This window comes from Suillus discolor (assembly GCF_016758755.1).
Source record: "Suillus discolor strain FC423 chromosome Unknown F5147scaffold_42, whole genome shotgun sequence".
In the NCBI taxonomy this organism is placed as follows: Eukaryota; Fungi; Basidiomycota; class Agaricomycetes; order Boletales; family Suillaceae; genus Suillus; species Suillus discolor.
The window spans coordinates 288,415-308,776 of record NW_024541289.1 but is presented as its reverse complement, the minus strand read 5'-3'; the positions used below and the strand labels follow the sequence as shown (position 1 = coordinate 308,776).

The 20,362-nt window shown below is 48.0% G+C and overlaps 8 protein-coding genes across 8 annotated transcripts; 3 read left to right on the top strand and 5 right to left on the bottom strand.

The window, feature by feature from the left end:
• Positions 1-21: 21 nt before the first annotated feature.
• F5147DRAFT_705021 (uncharacterized protein) lies at positions 22-770 on the bottom strand (the record flags this gene model as incomplete). The annotated part of the gene is made up of 4 exons (XM_041437930.1): positions 750-770; positions 526-702; positions 426-448; positions 22-358 (listed from the first exon to the last, which is right to left on the bottom strand). The coding sequence occupies exons 3-4, from the start codon at positions 441-443 to the stop codon at positions 23-25; spliced, it is 354 nt and encodes a 117-aa protein (XP_041290793.1). The 5' UTR covers positions 444-448; positions 526-702; positions 750-770.
• Positions 771-3,058: 2,288 nt separating this feature from the next.
• On the top strand, positions 3,059-4,896 carry F5147DRAFT_705020 (tRNA A64-2'-O-ribosylphosphate transferase). Its single transcript, XM_041437929.1, has 7 exons — positions 3,059-3,234; positions 3,287-3,327; positions 3,375-3,487; positions 3,542-3,773; positions 3,831-4,055; positions 4,110-4,602; positions 4,705-4,896. The coding sequence occupies exons 1-7, from the start codon at positions 3,090-3,092 to the stop codon at positions 4,884-4,886; spliced, it is 1,431 nt and encodes a 476-aa protein (XP_041290792.1). The 5' UTR covers positions 3,059-3,089; the 3' UTR covers positions 4,887-4,896.
• An 805-nt stretch (positions 4,897-5,701) lies between these two features.
• On the bottom strand, positions 5,702-7,642 carry F5147DRAFT_272226 (kinase-like domain-containing protein). Its single transcript, XM_041428968.1, has 4 exons — positions 7,279-7,642; positions 6,888-7,229; positions 6,159-6,835; positions 5,702-6,090 (listed from the first exon to the last, which is right to left on the bottom strand). Exons 1-4 carry the CDS (start codon positions 7,501-7,503, stop codon positions 6,063-6,065), a joined length of 1,272 nt encoding a protein of 423 aa, XP_041290791.1. The 5' UTR covers positions 7,504-7,642; the 3' UTR covers positions 5,702-6,062.
• Positions 7,643-8,834: 1,192 nt separating this feature from the next.
• Positions 8,835-12,453, bottom strand: F5147DRAFT_704998 (uncharacterized protein). The gene is given in 20 exon segments (XM_041437928.1): positions 8,835-9,303; positions 9,354-9,446; positions 9,500-9,647; positions 9,705-10,020; positions 10,070-10,273; positions 10,335-10,558; positions 10,611-10,648; positions 10,696-10,795; positions 10,843-10,941; positions 10,988-11,086; positions 11,134-11,189; positions 11,235-11,276; positions 11,321-11,341; positions 11,392-11,429; positions 11,479-11,578; positions 11,661-11,662; positions 11,673-11,750; positions 11,794-12,065; positions 12,114-12,324; positions 12,370-12,453. 20 exon segments carry the CDS (start codon positions 12,391-12,393, stop codon positions 9,045-9,047), a joined length of 2,424 nt encoding a protein of 807 aa, XP_041290790.1. The 5' UTR covers positions 12,394-12,453; the 3' UTR covers positions 8,835-9,044.
• A 31-nt stretch (positions 12,454-12,484) lies between these two features.
• Positions 12,485-13,201, top strand: F5147DRAFT_704995 (uncharacterized protein). Its single transcript, XM_041437927.1, has 3 exons — positions 12,485-12,929; positions 13,005-13,114; positions 13,180-13,201. Exon 1 carries the CDS (start codon positions 12,524-12,526, stop codon positions 12,740-12,742), a length of 219 nt encoding a protein of 72 aa, XP_041290789.1. The 5' UTR covers positions 12,485-12,523; the 3' UTR covers positions 12,743-12,929; positions 13,005-13,114; positions 13,180-13,201.
• A 1,379-nt stretch (positions 13,202-14,580) lies between these two features.
• F5147DRAFT_775791 (major facilitator superfamily domain-containing protein) lies at positions 14,581-16,461 on the top strand (the record flags this gene model as incomplete). Its single annotated transcript, XM_041441774.1, has 10 exons — positions 14,581-14,724; positions 14,768-14,787; positions 14,840-14,947; positions 14,997-15,082; positions 15,131-15,143; positions 15,194-15,424; positions 15,463-15,840; positions 15,891-16,007; positions 16,062-16,202; positions 16,260-16,461. The coding sequence occupies 10 exons, from the start codon at positions 14,581-14,583 to the stop codon at positions 16,459-16,461; spliced, it is 1,440 nt and encodes a 479-aa protein (XP_041290788.1).
• A 54-nt stretch (positions 16,462-16,515) lies between these two features.
• Positions 16,516-19,365, bottom strand: F5147DRAFT_704973 (cytochrome P450). Its single transcript, XM_041437926.1, has 13 exons — positions 19,059-19,365; positions 18,902-18,996; positions 18,758-18,846; positions 18,665-18,708; positions 18,474-18,611; positions 18,281-18,419; positions 17,938-18,227; positions 17,821-17,887; positions 17,516-17,767; positions 17,138-17,455; positions 17,052-17,084; positions 16,970-16,998; positions 16,516-16,919 (listed from the first exon to the last, which is right to left on the bottom strand). Exons 1-13 carry the CDS (start codon positions 19,183-19,185, stop codon positions 16,708-16,710), a joined length of 1,833 nt encoding a protein of 610 aa, XP_041290787.1. The 5' UTR covers positions 19,186-19,365; the 3' UTR covers positions 16,516-16,707.
• Positions 19,366-19,836, bottom strand: F5147DRAFT_704971 (uncharacterized protein). Its single transcript, XM_041437925.1, has 2 exons — positions 19,580-19,836; positions 19,366-19,520 (listed from the first exon to the last, which is right to left on the bottom strand). The coding sequence occupies exons 1-2, from the start codon at positions 19,740-19,742 to the stop codon at positions 19,414-19,416; spliced, it is 270 nt and encodes an 89-aa protein (XP_041290786.1). The 5' UTR covers positions 19,743-19,836; the 3' UTR covers positions 19,366-19,413.
• Between the last annotated feature and the right edge of the window lie 526 nt (positions 19,837-20,362).

Genomic DNA, 20,362 nt, shown 5'->3' with positions numbered 1-20,362 from the left:
ATCCAAACGTAAGAATTCCCTACTAGGACGCGTATGAATGCGACTTGAAAACATGACCGTTGCGCGTAGATTTGCGCGAGAAAGAAGCACTACATTGGTCGCAGAGGTATTTCACCTGCAAGTGCACTTCCTCGACATGTCGAACAATGCTCTCCCGTTTCATGGGGGCTCTTCCACAGTCACCCCATGCACACGATATGACCGATTTTGCCGGCCCATTCACCCCGTGCATCGACAAATGTCTTGAAAGGTCCGATACACTGGTATATGCGCCACATGGTATCCCCAAGCCACTGTGCCACGAGCAGATGATGTGGTCAGAAAAGCTGACAGCTGCGGAGGGATCATTGTGTGGGACCTGTGAAATACCACACCATCATTAGTTGTCGGACAAAGAACTAGTATGATGATCGACTTAGACTAACAGGTAAGATGGTAGACATGCGCTCTTGTGGTTGGAGGGAGAACAGACAATGGTTAACGTGAATATTTTGTTGGTGATCACCAGTGCTGGTGATTGCTTACTTTATAGTCCAAGTGGTATTGGCGGAGGCTAGAGCGCATTCGAACGAGTAATAAGCCAATCTGGCCACATCTCTTAGTATAAGGGTGATCCAACTGCAAATCGAAGTAGAAGCCCGAAGACCCTATCGATAGAAGCGAATTTGAGGAAAGTTCCTCATATCTCATGCTAGATGTTGGCTTGGTGATATTAATTAAAGAGCTGAAAGGGTCGCGGCACAACGTACTGTGCTTTCCGATAGGTGCAGCTTATCAAAATTCTGGCTCACATATTTTTCCGAGGGTGACAACGATGGTTGCGGCTAGCAAGGCCAAGCAAGAAACCTTAATGAAGCGCCGGACTAGTAGATTTTGGTAAAGGATCACTATGCGATGTTGTCCCAATGCAGGTCAAGTCAGAGAGCCTGCGGTATGCGGAAAAAACAAGGCCTGATGCGAATACCAAACCTTATGGGTCCATCTAAATCCAAGTATTACGGGCGGCCACGGAGTGGACGAACGGAACAACGCTACTAGTGCGGCGGTCTCAATTTGCCATGACAGATTGGATATTTGTGGCATCACATTACAAGAAATTGACCACGAGTGGCAAATGAGTGGAATCATTTTTGCGTTTGTGCATGCCGATGGTTACTGGCGGCGGGTCCCCGACAAGCAATTGTATACAGCATGTGTTTTATGGCCAGATCGGTGGAAAGATGTCCTATTGTGCCCCAAGATGTCATGCTTGTGGAACGCACGATAATCTGAAATTTTGTGCAGTATGTACGAGGGGAATTTGACGGTATCCTGTGGTGTTTTGAGCTCATTCACAGTGAGTTTTTTCCTGCAAGTGGATGTGGTAATCTGATCGCACTGGTAGAACATAGAGTGGCTGGGCGCATCGTATTGCATCCGCAGGAAGGGCATCATACCCGTAAATTATCAGAGGTAAAGTTTGGGGCTCACGGTTTGAAACAATAAGACTCTTGGGCGCTTTGGTTGTGATCCGATGGTGTAGGATGGCGTTGGTCACCGGCTGTCGTGCGGCTCATCAGTTATCGTAATTCATAGAACGTCCGGGTCCGTCCGGCTTATTGAATTCACTGAAGGCCAGCTGGTGACGGTGACGGTTCAGAAAATTCCTTTCAAAGAATTTAGCAATGTGTATTGGCGCACGGCAAAAAAAAAGTAGGAAATCTAGTTGCTGATCTACTGGAGCGTGTCCAAAATAATGCTTTGAGTTTGCAACGGTGGGTCAGGGGCTTAGATGACTCGTAGATCCAGGCTGATTGAGAAATTTTGATTTGTGGATGTAAAAGGGATATTTCCTGCCTGGCTCAGAGTCCTAAGCGGGTCTTCGATTTGATTGGATGGTTGATAGCATGAAACTTCATTTGAAAGATGATAAAAAAAGATATTGACTATCACGCACATGTATCAATATCTCGGTGGAGCAGAAGGGATGCATACTTACTAAGAAGACCCGCCTTTGGTAAAGTATCTCGTCATGTGTTTCCCGACCATAAGTGCAGTGCAGAGTATCAATATTGAGCGCTGATTAACCTTACGATGTTGACGTGCCATTATACGCTTCTGTGAATCCAGGTAAGACCGGAGATGGATTGTGTGGGAGACAGCGGAAATGAGAATACTAGATGTGCATGCACGTCAACCTTAGCCCATCAGGGAGATGATGGAGGGGACTTTCACTCCATTTTGGTCCTCGCTGCGTAGGAACAATCGATCAGCAGAGCTTTTTCGGGCCGAACGTTTGACGATCAGAACATGTATGAACAACGCCTAGCTGACCGTCAGCCTTAGGTGACGTGTCCTGACAGCTGCAGCCGTCAAGCGGGCAATGTTCGAGGTGCTGTCTCGTGGTGAATCGGTGATGTTAGGGCGGCGAGTGTTGCAGGTCCCTGTTTAACCACAAAGACAAAAAGGTCAGTTCATCCGCACATCATTTGCGCACTCTGCAGTTTGCACGCTCCGTCTTCGTCTGTCAAAAGCTCCCGCGATAATTCTTTTTGCCAACAATATATGGGCGGCTGCGTCGATCGGTAACCTCTTAATATTCTTCAAAGTAATGTGCACGTGTTTATGTGATGTACGACAACACGATTAAAAAATATCTCACCTGCTAGCTCTATCCCTCTTTACTCCCGTTATATATCTGCCGCTCGTTGAGCTCTAGCGTCTGATGGAGGACGTGGATTTACCACGACATTTAGATGATCATTCTAGTAGTCCAAGTAGTACCCGGCTCCGAGGAAGAACATAGTGGAGTGGCGAAGCTACCAAGAAACCTACTTATCACATCCGTGTGAGCAGGTGTGTCACAGTCCCTGTAAAAGGGGGCAGATTATGAAGTTTGTTGAAGTTGAAGTTGTTACAAGCACTGCAGTTAACGTTGGACTTCTCAAGCCAACAAGTTGAACGTAATGCGTTCCCGGTAGCGACCGTGATCGGTTGATCAGCCGCCTTGGCCAAATGGGGTAAGTATCCATGTTAGCACACCTTCAGCGAAAATGATCAAACGCCTTATCACCCAAAGGTTCCAACTTCCAACGTCCAGAGTCCTAGTCATGGGCCACAATGACGGCACATCGCTAGCCTTCAACGAGCTACGAAAGGAATCCCAAGATCTTTACAACCGAATCCATTCCATTGCAGAGGACGCCGCTTTCGTGGACCAAGTCTATCGATCTTACTCCAGACTTCCTCTCATCCGTGAGTGTCACCGTCACCACCGATCACCGTCCTCACCTCATACGTCCACAAGCCAACATGCGATGCGGAGCATGGTACACAGACCCTGACACCGTAAGTCTACTCTCAATCCATGTTGCAGCTCACGAATATTCTTATAGGCATCAAACGAACGCACATATTTCAAGTCCACCGATGGACACACCGGAAATTGGAGCTTCAATCTTCGAAGGCCCAATATACACGTATTACCTTTGATCTGTGCGCACGCAGGGTTCGTGTGCCATTTACATCGACAATATCAAACCGTATAACATATGGGCCCCAGACTGCTCTTGGTGGATTCTACGAGAGCAGGCAAGCGCATACCAGACGCACTCTCTAAAACCGTTCCAATCTGGTGTGCAGTAATAAATAGAGCTGTCCTTAAAACCACTTCGAACATGAACGTGGAAGCGGATGCTTGGAACACGAAGTTGTACACTCCGCCCGGAGTGGTTAGCGCACAAGAGCATGATCAGATAGAGCAAAAGTTAGATGGGTGGGCGGATGATCTTGCTGTAAGTCTTATTTTATTTAACCATGAGTCTTAGGCATCTGAAATCGTGGCTTTGTAGGCTTCGTTCTACGTACTCCCGAAACTGCAATACCCCCTCCGCCCGATCTGGATAACGCCCAGCACCACCGTATTCCCAAAATTCCTTGACACCGATGCTGAACGGCGGTTCTACCCTATCATCTGCATATCTGCTTCGAAGCAGGTTTTGGACGGCATGGAGAGACGCATCACAGGTTTTGCGTATATCCAGGGATCGGGGGATGATCACGAGCTATGGAGTATGGTACGTATCTTTCATTAAGTTCGGCCGTCATTGTTGATACGACGTACGCGACAGGGCCTCACCCCCGCTCAATTCTGGAAACACAAACAGACCCTCCTCCGCGCAAACCGTAACGAACTACCAACCCTCGTTCAAGCCCTCACATCCTCCCTAAACACACACTCCACATCCACCGATTTAAATTATAATGCGTCATTTCATCCCATACCCATTCAACACGTTCACGGTAGACTCTCAATATGCACCACTCATGACATTTCCTTTCCTCTCGGCGACGAGTCTGTAGTGGTCTATCTAACCAGCGCAGACGATGCACCACCCGTTCTCAAAGACCATCCACGCGTCCTATACATCCAAACGCCTCAAGGCAAAAAAGGCCAGCATCACTTCCTACACACCGTCCTCCCACAAGTGATGCCCTTCATCTTTCTCCACCTCCAGAATACGCGCCGCATCTGCATAGCCTGCGAAACGGGCACTGATACGAGTATCGGCGTCGCCATAGCAGTTCTCACAAAGTTCTTCGACGATTCAGGGGCATTTTGTGGTGAGTATGAGTACGAACGGGAGGGTGTCATTTGTACGTCCTGCCAACCATCCCCCGAAGAAATTGTTGATTGACGATGGGCTTGCATTTGAATACATAAAGCCAAAGACGACATCAAAACCCGCTTGCACTGGATAATAACAAGTTGTCCACAAGCCAACCCTTCGCGCACCACTCTCAAACGCGTCAACGAATTCCTCCTCTCACCCCCTGAATTCCTCCTCCCACGTCAAAAATCTCTTGCCCCATCCGCCGTGCCAAACCCATCGCCCAATGAGTCATAAACGCAAAAAACCGATACCATAAACAACAATCAGAAACTGAGCATGTACCCAGCATGATATGCCGAAGGCACGAGATAATACTTCCAGGGATTATACTCTTGGGAATATCAACACCTGAAAGCGCTTTGGAATAATGCCTCGAGGAAGCAATGCATAATCGAGGATTTGCGCTCGAAGAGGGAAATAAGGAGGGTCGGTGGGTACGCCTGGGGCGCATGCGAAGAGTTGGCGACGGGCGTTATGTGAATGTTAATGAGGTGGTCAGTACTCGTTTGAAATTTGAGGCGATGGGAGGAGGGGCGTACCTGAATTCAGAAGCGCATCAGATGGTTACTTCGCAGACTGGATTGCGCTGACAACGGTTTTGACTGGGTCTCCTAATGGCAGTCGTCGAATCCACAAGATTATTTCACGCAGAAAATTAGATTGACTGATGAAAGGTGGATGACGCACTACTTCCTACACACGGTCTTGACATACATCCACGAGTAGATCCGCGTTTATCGACCTTCCCGCGATGTACACCTCCGCCGCGTAATGGGGGAGAGTCAGGAACAGCTGTCTACATGATAGAATGTAGCATGTATAAGGGAGAAGAGAACACTGTCTGTATGCCATTGGTCAGGAGAAGCAAAGACAGCGAATGTACTAAGGAGACATACCCAGCATATCGAGGATGATTAAGAGGTAGACGATTAGCATCCTGCCAAGAGGCATCACCCTCAGAATGCCTTGTTAGATTAATCATTGATTCATTGCATCCACACCTCGAACTTCGACCGTAGAATATGTTGAGTTTGAGCAGTATCGTGTATGACGTAGAGCACACTCAGGTTGAGAAACCTCAGCTAGAAACATTTGACGAAGTAAAGGTATAGGTACATTAGGCTGCTATTACGGTATGATCGATATTCTACACAAAACGCTTGGGCCATCGGGTCGTCTGCCCAATTATCTTGTGCTCACTTTGAGGTAAACGTAGTATATAAGCGGGTTGAGCTCAAGCGTGCACTTCCGGTGTACCAGGGCGGTCTCGTCGAGAGTGCCAGAGGTCCTGGCGCAGTAGCAGGAGTCCTGGCCCGTAGTCGGCCCTGCGCTTGTGTCGTAGTCAGTCTTGCATAAAGAGAGCCGTAGCCTCCCGCCATAGAGCTTTGGTTCCCCTTGCAGTCCTTCCCGTTATACCGGTGGTGCGACAGATGAGAAACTGCTCGGAACAATTAAACGAATGCTCGCATATAGTGCCGCATGCACGCCAAGAATAAAGCACGTTACCTGAAGTAACCTGGTCCTGTATTGGCATCGACCTTGTAACACGCCATCCTCTTCAAGACATCTGACATCATCGGTCGCTGTCTCGGGTCTTCATTCATGAGCTCTCGAGCTATTTCGAGTAGCGCGTTGCGATCCCTGGATGGACCACACATGGAGCACAGCTCGTCCAACGTCTTTCCACAGGACCACAAGTCCGCGCGGATTGCGCTGTAGAGGCCTTGACCAGCCGCGACTTCAGGCGCAAGATATCCGATGGTACCAACGATGCCGTGGAACATTGTTTCAGTGCCTTTGACGCGTGCGGATCGGTTGAAGTCGATGATAGACAGGCGGCCGCCATCGGCGGGGAGGAGGATATTTGGAGGCTTCAGATCTAGGTGCGCCACGCCATGCTGATGCATGAAGTCAACAGCTTCGAACAATTGCTCGGCCACAGGCCATAGGTGCGCGCCGGCGTTGGATAGACTGGTAAGGTGGCTGCCAGCCATAGGCATTGATATGACGTTACCCCCTTGCACCGGCCAGATCTGGACTGGCGAGATGGTGTGGTTTGAGGGAGATTCAATTCCCGTGAGGTATCGCAAGATCTCGACCTCCTTTTGCCCCTCTTTCACGAATTTGAGATATCCTTGTTGAGAATCATTCTCGATATTTGACACCAAGGCGAGGAACGGATGCTGTAAGATGTATTGTCAGTGTTACTATATTGTAGATTGCGGTGGTACGCACCCCAAATACAATGAACAAGATCTGGTAATCCATCTTTTTCAAAATACCTTGAATGTCATCGGCATCAAAGACGCCGAGATCATCCTGAACGCCACTGGCTTCACGATTTTCTTCGAAGACGGAGGCCAATGTCGTCCTCGGCGTTTCGTTGTGCTGAGCCTGTGACGTAAGAGAAATCACTTCGAAAGCGGCAACCTTGATGTCGCCAAGGCGTGTCTTGTTCTTTGGATCAATTTTGCCTGCCAAATCGTCGAGCTCCTGCGCGAGGTTGTACATCTCACGAAGGAATGCGACTGCCTCATTGGCCTTTGTAAGGTCAAAACTTTTCTGGACAATGAATACCTGGCCTCCGTTTGAGAAAAAAAATGCAACTACAAACAGAGCGACAGACCTTTCTATCTGCACCAGGTTGGGTAACGATATATCTTTCGGCAGTCAAATTTTCACGGAGATAAATTGCCACAACGAAGAATTTCTCTCCGTTTTGCATGAAACATTGTCCTACGCGCGCAAGAGCGATGCCTTGAACTAGCATGCGGAATCGATCGGACTCGCTTCTCTGTGAAACCACTTGACAGATCATGAAGGGGCAAAGAAACGATGTAGACGAAACCATGCAATCGCTGTCTGGGAAGAACTTGCACCATGCGTTGCGATTATCCCGAGTATTCAGGAAGATGGGAAATCCCCAAGGTGTCTGCCTGAGAAATTCGTGATGGTCAGTTGGGCTGTAACAACGAATTGATCCCACTTACTCCTTGTATTTAAAATATTCACTACGACGGGAAAAGAAAGGCGGCGATATAAAATGCACAGTGAAATTGCTAGCCTTCTGGGAGGAGGAGGAGTTGTTCACCAGAAGAGCGCAGTCTTGGTGATAAGAACGGAGGACGCTGAAGAAGGCTGCGAATTCTCGGGTATCCTTCACATCGACGGGGTGATCCTCGGTGGGTACAGCGGGTAAAAATATGTTATCAAAAAGTGCCTTGTAACTGGAGGCATTTTCTAGGTCACTTGTCGCATCCGGGAGGGGGATGAATCTAGCGGGTGTGATCGGGGTGATTGATCGGTTTGAACCTGATAACAGCCTCGGAGAGTCCGCATGAGACGGCGGGTCGTTGTTTGGTACAGCGTATGTACGCGCTCGAGCCAGTCGATCCTCTATGTCAGCGATTGAATCTGGTCGTTTTTGGCTATCAGTCAGCCAGGTGCCACCGTCCAAGTTATGTTCAACGTCTCGCGCGGTCCATGACTGCAGGTTTGCTACAGTGACTTGCAAGTGACGAAAAAGCTCTTCATCTTTCTTAAGCACATTTTCAATGGCTTTATCTGAAGCAGAGGATGAGAATGTCGATTATTAACAGATGAAGCGGTGATGCACCTTCAAGTTGCGGAAGCTTGATCACCAAGTAGACATGATCGTCTCTTAGTTCTGATCCCAGTACTTTCAAAGATCTATCCGGTAACACTTCTATCCAATTTTGCTCATCCAGACATTGTTGGACAATGCGGGTGTCGTCCCAGACGTCGTCGTCGGGAATTATTACAGGGTTCTTGAATTTGTAGAACTTGCATCGCTTATACGAGATCTTCTTCAGGACTGGATGAGTTTCGGGATAGCGGGACTTAAGGTGTTCGAAGATATGCGTGATTCTACTGTTTGCAGATACTGAAATGAAGTAATGTTCGTTCTCCAGCACAGCATAGAAATCGACTGTGGCCGATTTGTCCCTACGTGACGTAAGTTGAATGCATAGACTCATCGAGTGCAAGTACGAACATTTGATTCTAGCAACGACAAAAATGCGCGCGTGGCGAGATGGTAGCACTGATGCAGCCTAACAATGGCTTACTAGACGTACAAGCGGTGCACCGGTGACGTTCGATCGTTGCTTAAACGATTAAACGATTTTTCATTGGCTAACTACGCTACTGATGTAACTCAGGCACCACATATAGCTTTATTACAGTTGTCATTATTTACATAATAATTTGTTGTTAAACATGTCCGCATCACCAATTCAGAAGGTGACTTGTGAATAAATAAAGTTAAAGACGACATCAAGACTAGATAATATATAACGAGTTGTCCAAAAGCCAACCCTTGCATACCACTCTCAAGAAATTCCTCCAAAATTCCTTTCCCCGTCCGCCAAGTTACGAACGCAGAACGACCTCGGTCCCCGAAACACTACTATAAACAACAATCCGAAACTGAGCATGCACCCCAGCATGGTATGTCGAAGGCACGAGATAATATCTCCCAGGGCTTATACTCCTCTTGGGAATGTCAACACCCGAAAGCGCATCGGAGTAGGGCCCCGAGGAAGCGATGCATCGTTGGACGTTTGAGGAGGGGAAGAGTGAGAGGTTGGTGGATACGCCTGGGACGCGGGAAAGGAGTTGAAGACGGGCGCTGTAGAGATATGAATGGGGCGTTTGGACTTTTGGAATGGAGAAACGTACCCGAATTCAGAAGCGCATGGGATGGTTACTTGGTACACTGGATTGCGGTGATATCGATGTTGACTCGGTCCTCCAACAGCAGTTGTCGAGTCCCTAAAGATGTCAAGATTTGTTTGAGGGTGAAAATTGAAACTGATTGGACGTACCATTCCCCACGGACGGTCTTAACATACATCCCCGCATCCTCCTGTGGTATCGCCTTTATATCGAACCGAGAGGGACTCTCTACCTTGAGCGTGAATTTTCCCATTTGGTCCGGTTCGTAAGCTGATAATATGACTGTGTAGTCGCCAGCTTCGCGAGATGAAAAAAAATAAGCCGCGTTTCCCTCGAGGTAAAAGGTCGACGTACGAGCAAGATGAGCAGCGACACGCGCATGCCCATATGTATAAGGCCCTGAATGAGCCACCACTTCTTTCTGACTTAGTTCTGATATACGCTCGCCTTGCGACCACACGGCTGTGACGTTCAGCGAGATATCCCTAGTGCTCTGCGTGGTGAGTATGACTTGTGTCTTGTTGCGCTTGTCAGCACTTGTACTTGTGCTCGGCCGTTTGTCGATACCCGTACTAGTATTGTGCACCCGCAGGTGATATTGCGGATTCACCATATACGTCGGATGCGTGCAATTACCCCCAGCCGTTTTATTAGTCCACGCGCCGTCGATCTGGCATCCATCAGCGTTGTTGATCAAGTGGAACGAATGAGAGAGGTACCTTCTGCATATACTTCGTAGGCGGAACCCTCGTATCCCAAGACACCATCACATCCGACGAATAAGCATACGCATTGACCGTGAATCCGACTTGTTCGAATTGACCATCGTAGCAGGCTAATATGGAGAGCGAGCCTGAATTTTGGGTTTGAAATTGGGAGGTTTTAATGCGTGAGAGGAGGTGTGTGCTGTTTGTGTAGTTGCTCTGTGCGTTGCGGTGCGCCTGTTGTATCAATCTGATATGCCGCGGAGAGGAATAAACACACCTTGAGCGCAACATGTTCTGGATCTCCCAAAACCGTATCATCCTCTTGAACATTAATCGCGATGTATTCGTTTGTGCGGCGAGTGTCGCAGAGGTGACGCGTTAAGAGTATCCATATTTCTGTTTCCGCCGAGTCCTTTCCGTTCTTGTCGGTTTCGTTTATGTATGAGTGATGCGCGGAGTCCTTAGTTTTTTGATAGTTCAGTCGGAGGTGGTGAGTATAAGCTGTATCCGAAGCACGTTAACGCTGTACCAAGTGAGTTGAGAGCAGACGTACCTTGTGAAAGATCTTCCGCATTTTCAGGCTGCCATGATCTGTGGATTCGTTGAAGTATGGCACACGTGTGGGATTGAAGACGCACCCATGAAACGTGACACGACTTCCAAACAGACTCGGGTTCCAACTGATATACAACCCCTCGAACGTTGTGCAGATATCGTCCCAGCGGATATTGAGTACCCCTGTCCCATCTGTTACATCTACGGGCAGACAGGAAGGGGAGACTTACTGGGACAGCTCCCACTACCGCTGCACTGGCCGCACTCCGGAGTACATAACCTCGAATCAAGAAGCGTGACCCAGCGCTCATCGTTCGTTTCTTTGATATCTGCACAAGTGAATATCGGATTTTATTTGTGGGAGGGGGCATCTACCTGTGACAGCATAATCATGGGAAGGAAGAAGCTTGACGCTGTGTATATTGTAATTGAGTGGCGTTTTATCGTTTGTTCCGACTGTCATCATACAGTCCCCTAAAACAGGTGTGAGTATTGTTGTTGAGTGGATGGAAGGGGTGTACCTCGCGGGAACGCAGTCATAATGCGAGACCATGTGCGTTCGCGTTCAAAGGATGCGCTTTTGGTTGTCAGCGAGGAATTGGTTAGAGGTAGATGAGAATACCTTTGGAGATCGAGGTGTTCTGGTATCCAGCCTGTAAGGACACTGTGGGGCGTGAGGAGGTGGATGAAGTAGGGTGGGGGGCTTACTGGAGGTCTATGGCAGAGTTTCTTGGGGGTATCCAAATCAGTGCTATACGAAGGGGGAGGGGGTGACTTACGAGCCGAGAAAATCGTATCCGCCCATGAGTTTCATGTACTGTTGCGGGTGAGGATGTCATGATGGAGACGAAGAGGGAAGTACAGACTGCTTTTTCGACGAATGAAGGCCATAGTTGATTCTTTGGGCCCGTTGATATTCCAACGAGATCGTTGTTGGAGTCAAAGGGGAGACGGTCATCGATGACTGTTTGAACTAAGCGTATGCTCTGACGGGTTGTTAGTACGAACCTATCTATAGCAGACTTTAGAATGATGTATAAGTGAGAGGATAGGGACTCACGCGTCGGAAATCACCATTGACGAGGACTCTTAATTCGTATCTTCCGTCATTAGAAGAAGACAAGGAGGAAAGGAGTAACTGGGGAAAGTTAGCGAGTAGAAAGGGTAATTGTGAGACATACGTTTGATTTGAATCGTGTGTTGTGTTGTATGCATACTGCGATTGAAGCGCATACTGAGCAGTCGTTTACTATGTTCTGGATGATGTCTGATGGTAGGAGTGGGAGTGATGAATTTGGGCAGTTTGGACGGTTCCATGTATACTCAGGGGTTGGGAGTGATGGTTGACCATCTGGGTCATTGAATGGAGTTGTATATGAATGGGATGGGGATGATGTTGCCAGAGGGATTTGAATGTTGTTGATGACGGATGACTTTTTGAGAATTGAAAGTTCTGATGTGGATTAGAAGATACGGTTTAGTATATTATTTGATTACTTACGATTTGAAAAGTAGTCGGTTGATAAGGGAGTTAGCTTTTTGAATTGCTTGATCTTTCCAGCACGACCTAATGCCTCGGCAGCGTTGTCCCGGTATTTTGGATCCGCAGTACGGCTAATGCGTAGAAATGCGTCCGCTGCTTGTAAATGAAGCTTGAAAGCGTTGTTCCAGTCGTTTGCTAGTTCAAATTTCTTTGCTCTGGTATAAATGTTCTTTGAAACTTCTAGCTTGCCGACAAATCCTAAGACATAACTTACCTCCGCTTCTGCAATGTCAGTCATGTTGATGCCAAGAGATAAATGGACTGTACAAATAAATAATAACAATCTTGTTCAGTGAATCAGTGGCGCGACCGGTCACGGTGGTCCCCATGTTCGCGCGGTTCACGGTGGTTCACGCGGTTGCCATTTGATGCTCTTTGTGCAAATGCTGCGGTCATCCTCATCGGCACGATTACTAGGTGTACTCGTGTCCACGCGGATGTTCGTCATCCTCACCCTCACCCTACCTCTTCACCCTCTCGCCGCCTCCCTAAGCCTTGACAACTCGATACTGATGCTTGTCACTCGTGTCGTGGTTCCTTTTGGACTCCAGAACAGGAACGAATTCGCTCTTACTCTTAGAGCGTAACGTATCTGGTTCCTAACAGTCGAGTTTGCGCTTGGATCCCATTGACGCGTCATAGTGTCCGCAATCGACTGGGTTCAAAACTGCACTCGTTCTCACGCCCTTGCGTATGGCTCTCAAGTCCCAGCCTTTTTGGTCTAGGGGAGACACCTGGCGACTGATGCGTCTGGGCAGTCCGTCTCATGAGCGTTTTGGGTATCTGTTGTCTTGTCCAAGGTCCGTCATCAAACTTTTCTTAATATTATTATTATATCGCACATCTCATAGCGTAGGCTTAGGGATGCACCCTCATCTCATCCTTCAGCTTTCAACCTCCTTCACGTGCCCGTCCCCATTGCGACATGACGCCCCCTTTTCCTTTTTTGTTTTGTTTTGGTGAGGTATTACTAACAGTTGTGGTCGTGCATGACCAAGTTACTAACCGTCATATACTTACACAGACGTTGTAAACTGTAATTGGAATAGGGATGGCGGTAGTGGTGTGGTCTCTTGGTGTATCATTATTAAGATGTGAGTCCCCCATTGTCTCCCCTGTTCATGGGTGCACACATGAACAGCACGGCATTCTTTTGTGGCCACTACTACACGATGTCGGTCCCCTTCCCCTTTCAGTACAGACAGAACTGTGGTAGATCATCTTGTTGCTGCAATGCAGCGTCTTCCTTGTTTATTGAATGGGACGTCCACGGAAATTGGCTAAATGTTTAGTTCTGTGTGGCAGCACGATTTTCCCTCGACATCAACTTTTGTTTTATGCGGTGCATTGTCCTCGTCACGCACACCCTTCGAGTTGTGGATTCTGCTCCGTCGAGAACGAGATGTACATATACACCACCATGTGGGAGTCGCGAGGACTTGACTTGTTAGATTTGGGTCCTGGTGACGAATGTTAGCTGTGGTTGTGGTCATGAATTAATGATCGATAGGTGCAAATACGAAACGCAGGTACCTTTACAAAACACACAACAACTCAAACTTGCCATGGCGTCCGCGGTCGACTCTCAATATGCATCACTCACGACCTCCGCTCTATTGACACTGGTTTGTGGCCGTCTTCTTAACCAGCTCCGCCCACGCACCACTGATTTCTGGAGACTCCCCGCAAATCCTAGCGCATCCTGTATGTTTAAATGTTCCAATGCAAAAAAGGCCTGGATAACTTTTTATGCCACAGAGAACACTCCACGTCTGCATAGCATGCTAATCGGGCGCGAAGTATCACTGTCACATGGCAGCTCCACAAAGTTCTTTGTCGAATTGGGATGAGTAGGTAGCGTGACAGGAGTGAATCTATCCTCGGTACGTCGTTCCGACTAAAAATACGCCCATTGACGTAAAGCCAAAGATGGCATCAATGCCCGCTCGCACCTGGATCGTGACGGGTTCCGAGAAGCCAGCAGAAGCCAATGCCCCCTGCATGATAAGTCAAAGGCAAATAATACTTCCTGGAACTGTTACTCAGCTTGGGAATATCACACCTGGGAGCGTGTCAGATTAAGGCCTCAGGGATGCCCGGCGTAGATTACTGATCTACACTACCCAATACCGTTATGCCAGGTTCTACCACCAGCTTCATTCCTCCCTATGTAAGACTGTCCTATCATAACGCTGTCGGCTGACTCTTGCATGCCTCGCACATGATCAATGCTTACAATAGATACGGACCCAAGCATCAAATTGTCAAGGTATCTCATTGGGTGCCAGTCAATATTTAATCGATTACTGTACCAGACAATTCAAATCAGCTCCCCGCTCCAGTGGATTCTGCACCGTCGTTGATCTTCGTTTCTCACCTACACCTCACAAAGGAGAGGCTTTTGCTGTGCTTTTGTTTTTGAACAATGTCTCTCGACGATGAGAAATTGGAAACGGCTGATGCTTCCTCCGGTTTATCCAGCCATTCCCGTGATGATCTCGAGAGGAGATTAGTGAGGAAGCTCGATCGACGTGTGTCCATCATCGTGCTTCTGTATACCATGAACAATGTGAGTCTGAGCTCTGTATTACTTGGTGCTTACCATTGGTTAGATCGACAGAGCGAATATCAGGTATGTTACGCATCCTCATACTTGTTTTACATGTTTCTCATGTTGTCCACAGTAGCGCACGGTTGGCAGGTTTTGAGGAAGACCTGCACCTGCAGGGGAGTCAATACGCGACGCTCTTGTCTATCACCTATGTGGGATTCATTATCATGCAAGTGCCAGCGTAAGTTGCATCCTTTGTTGAGGGAAATTTTATTGTGATCTTCTTCCAGGAATATGTTTCTGCACTGGCTAGAGAGACCTGCTATCGTGATTCCATGGAGTATGGTGATATGGGGTCTAATATCAGCATTAACAGGTTTGTTGACACCGGCCACTCATGACCATGAATGCTAACCGTACCCAGGGCTCACACAGAAGTATGCATTCTCATTGCTCGTCATTGTGGCGTCTGATAGTTCGGCACAAGTTATACCCAGGTTCTTCTCGCCCGTTTACTCCTTGGTTTTGCAGAGGCACCTTTCTTCCCTGGCATCATATTTCTTATATCAGGATGGTATAAGCGAGACGAGCTCGCTGTGAGAGCGACACTCGTTAGTTTTGGAAGCGTGCTCAGCACTGCGTTCGGATCCCTGTTTGCATCCGGTGTACTTACAGGCATGCAGGGAATACTGGGTCAAGCCGGATGGAGGCAAGATACGTTCGTATACGTCATTTCTGAAGCTGACATATCTGCAGGTGGTTGTTTTACCTCGAAGGTGCCATCACGATCATAGTCGCGATCAGTGCGATGTTCATACTCCCTAGTTTTCCTCACAACACCAAATGGCTCACTCCGGAGGAAAGATCTCTCGCTATCTCTCGCCTTGTAGATGATGGCTATGGAAGAATGGATGGGCCTGGGAAACGGACGTCCATACAAGGACTGCGGGATGCTCTGTGCGACTGGAAGGTATGGTGGTTTACAATCTTGCTCACGATCGAACGTATCGCGCTGTCATTCGGCTTTTATTTCCCGACGCTCGTCGCGAGTATGGGATATGATATGATGGTGACTTTGCTGCTCGTCGTTCCTCCATCGGTGCTCGCTACGATTGGCGCTTTTGTTTTTTCAAGGTCGGTAAACTATTCTTTACTATCTCGAATCGCTTTTCATAGACGATCAGGTACTCTGACCGTACGCAAAAGCGTGCCATATTTATCTTTGCATCCAATGCATTGACTGCCGTCGGATTCATCATGCCCTTCTGTACGATGAACACGGCCGCACGCTATACTTCCCTGTAAGCAGTATCATCGCCTATAGAACGATACCTTGCGTACTCAAAGACGTGCAGGTTCCTGATGAGTCAAAACGCCGGCGGACAAATGGTGCTTTGGGCATGGATAAAGAACACTTTTGCCAGAGAACCTGCAAAGCGAGCTGTCGCTATTGCTGTGATCAGTGGATTGTCTTCAGTGGGGAGCATCGTTGGACCGTTAGTCCCGCCTATCTACTGCTCTCGCTGAGTATCTATAATCTATATTTCTCATAGGTTCCTCTGGCCTCTCAACTGGGGCCCGACATATCGTTATTCGTACACCATCTGCATCGCAACGCTTGGGGTGGCGACGGCCATGATTGGTGTCATGCATTTGCATTTGAAGTGGGTGAATGCGCAGATTGAGAGGAACGAGCAGGATGTAAAGGATATCAACGACCTTCCGGACCCTGTTGGTTTTAGATATCTGGTGTAGATCCATGTTACTCTCGCATCAAGTAAGTACTTATAGGCGAAACTACTGTGTAGCGGAGTGGGATAGCATGATTTTATGCAGTAGACCTATACGATCGACAGCCGAATGTATTATGACAAGATGTATGATAGAAAATGAAGAAAAAAGTTGTTCACGTGAACATCATAGTTGATAGCGAAGCGTTACAAAATTACATTGCGGGGAATAATCCGCGGGATAAGCAATAGGCGCGTAGGCATTGGAACATCACACAACAGCGTTCCAAATAAAATCATCCTTCTTCACCAGCCGCACATTCAGCGGTACCTGTGGCGTTACGCCATCCCCAGCGGGGGGATTCACCACAGGAATATGAAATGCTCGTAGCTTCCATTGAATCTCCTTCACGTGACCTTGTGTATTCGGTTCCGTCGGGAGCGAGAAGTGCAAACGCACCACGAGCGTTGCGATAATTTGTTCTGGTCAGAAGTATTAGTTTTAACACCGGCACACGAAGGTATGGACACACTTAATTCCATTTCTGCGAATTTGAACCCGCTGTTTGGAATCGGATTAATGGGATATGTCATGGGAGGGATTGAAAAACTGACATGCAGGAGCGGCTACCGCCGAGGAACGTCATCCTATGTGCATTTAAGCTTATAAGCTTTGATAGGAAAGCGCTGTGAGTACTCACATGTTGGAGTACACACCAGGAAACCGCACACCATCCTTGACTCCCATAACAGGCGCAGATCTCGACGTGGATACAGCATCTTCCCCATCCAATGAACATTTTGCCTCTTGTGCTTGTGAGGGAGCAGTAAGAGGGGATGAAAGCCACCGCTCAGGACGCCACTCATTTGCGTCAGCACCCCACAACCCTTGGTGGCGATTTGCAGCGAGGATGGAGATGATTGTAACGGTGCCCTCCGGGATCGCGACGGCGGATGTGTATCCACCCGACCGGGAACGCGCGGGGAATTGCAAAGGGAGGGTTATTGCTTTGGACGTTCTGTAGTGCATCATGCATAGACTGAGTTCTCTTTATGGGAGGGGAGGGAGGGGTACGTACGCTCGGGCCATGACTGGAAGAGATGGATAGAGACGGAGGGTCTCTTTGACGATACTGTCGAGGAACGGTAGGCTCATAAGGACGTCAAAAGGCAATTCTGCGGATGTCATGTCACCGTCTTCTTCAAGTATTTTAGTGGCGTCGCGGATCTCGCTCCTGAGTCTCGCTTGAGCGCCGGAGTGTTGTGCAAGCAGATAGATGCAGCGGGCAAGCGCAGAGGTGGTCGTGTCGAGGCCGGCAAATACCATGACGCTGCAACGATATTGATTGATGTCTTCAACACGCGGAAGAACGTTAAGACCTACTTCATTTGTCCCAACAACTCAGCATCTGTAAGCCGTTCTGTGTTTGATGACACTGCATTGGCCTTTACTGTGCATTATACTTGAGCGAGGATGTTCTGGATTACCCATGGAACTCACGCATGATATCCATCATCGACGTCATCGAATCGCCGTCTCTACACGCAGTGTCAATAAAGTCCGACGTTTCTTCCGCTTCCATGGCTGCCTTTCTCTCCAAAAACGCCTTTCGACTGGCACTATCCATTGTTTCCACAATGCGTCGCATCTCCCGTATGTCTGCCATAAACTGCGTTGGGAGCCAGGGCACCGTGATCAAATCAAGCACTTTCCTCGCCCAATATGGGGAGCAGCTTTGCATTACAAACGCCGTGATCGACCGTACCTTCATGAGCTTTCCGATCAAGGGCCTGCAATGCATTATTGTACATTTGAATTGAGGCACCAAAATGACCAGACGTACCCGATCTTCCGCAATGCTTCCGCGTACGAGTCATTTTCTGCTGCTGAAAGGGTGTTGGAGGGGTACCCGAGGATACCTTGACAGACACCGTCAAGAGCGCAACGGGATAACCATGGGAGGATGTCGATCTCTTTGTGAGCTGCACGAACTATCAATGGAGATTATGTGCAAAGTGCGAGATCGTGGTACGTACATCCGTCAGCGGGAAGTTTGGACACGAGGATAGATGTGAGTCTGTCGGAGATGGGGTGTAGTGTGGGGAGGAGTCGTCGCATGTTTGACGTTGAGAAGACAGGGTTAAGAAGTTTGCGTTGCCGGCGATGTTGCTCTCCTGGTGATACACAGTGTTAAAAGAAGAACAAATTTTTGAGAAATGTACCTTACCGATGGTGGATATCAGGCCTTCACCAAAAACAAGTTTGTTTGACCTTGATAGTACCGAGTCAATTCAGTATAAGAAAGTAAGAGAATACTGACATGATGAATTGGTTAGGCTCTTCAAATATGTGCTGGTCTTTGACGACAATGTGATACAATGCGCGTGGGTCAGATACATATACGATCTCCTACATGATGCAGGTGCGTGGAAGGTGATGTGCACTAGTCAAATGGACGACTCACGCCTAGCGGCCCATAGAGCCTCACTGCTCCACCATATTTCTCTGCAATTTGCACGCAATAGTCAACACCACCTTCAAAGAGGGACATGATATTGCCTATGTACATGTCAGACGGGATATTCGAATGAATGTCAATCAGGACTGATCTTAGAACGTACCTGTCAACCAATTCCCTCTGTTGGGTCCATCGAGGTCGATGCCGTGGGTTCGTTGTAGTAGGAACGCGAGTGTCTTAAAGAGTGCGAAAGAGAACGAACCCAGTACGCAGACTTGGATCAGAGACATGATGGAAAGTTCAGAGAGGTTAGATGACTGTCAGTGACGCTTTGGAACCTCAAGTGAACTTACGTGTCTGCCGATGCGCAGGCCGCAGTTCGACATTTGTAGAGGCAACGATTGGCTGTGCATTGGATTCTTTCAACGTCAATGGCTGTCCTTGGCATTCAATATAGAACCTCAGGACAGGCACCCATAACCGATGGCTCGGTAGCTATTGCGTCCATCACGTGCTGCTCAGCAGGCACTGTGTCTTTTCCTCCTCTCCCAACATCTAGCTATGTTGATGAATTCAAACGACAAAATTCTAGACAATTGTCGGTGATTTTTTGTAGGTATCGCAACTGATAATATTATTTTAGTTCCGACAACAACGCATGCATGATACGCAAATGATACGCACTTAGATCCGGGTGTGACCTGTGACACCTCAGAAATAGCTTCGAACTACCAGCTGATGTGAGCAAGAGCTCACAGCTGATGGCGATGAAGAGAATTTTGGTGGTGGAAAGTGCAAGATACATGCAGCAAATACTCCGAGTCAGTACAGAAATTTTTGGAAACATCTTTAAATTTCATGTTTTACCGTATGTCACAATTTACCTTCCATTTGGTGTGACAGTCACACGAAAAGGTGTGCCTTGACCATCACAGAATTCAATTGCAAATTCCCATCATCATTGAACCATCCCAAAAGCCGTTCAGGTGAACCGTGACTGATCTACTTGAATGATGACTCTAGGCATATAGTAGCCTTGGTCTCCGACGGTTCCCAGTAGCGAGCTTTTATGTGACAGCTCATGCTCACGGCGCCGAACCAGGAAGACAGCAAACAAACCTGTACATGTCATATCGATAATCCTCGTACTTGACTTTGATTATATGGAATAAGGTCGTACACGCCCCGTCGAATCGAATGTTGCATGCTAGTAATGAGGTGTGTCCGTGACCTCGGTATGCTAAAATTGTGACTCTGCGCCCCATGACACCTACAAACCCAACTATGGAATAGACTTTGCTTGGAGAAGCTATTCTGAATCAAGTCCCGCGCGAGTCGCAGCAGATGATCAGTCGTCAGTGATATTGGACTAAAGATAGCTAGTCACTTGAGTCGTCACTGTCATCACCCGTTCCTAATTACCTTGTCAACATCATTTCAGAGGTATGGAATTTCATCACGCGCGGC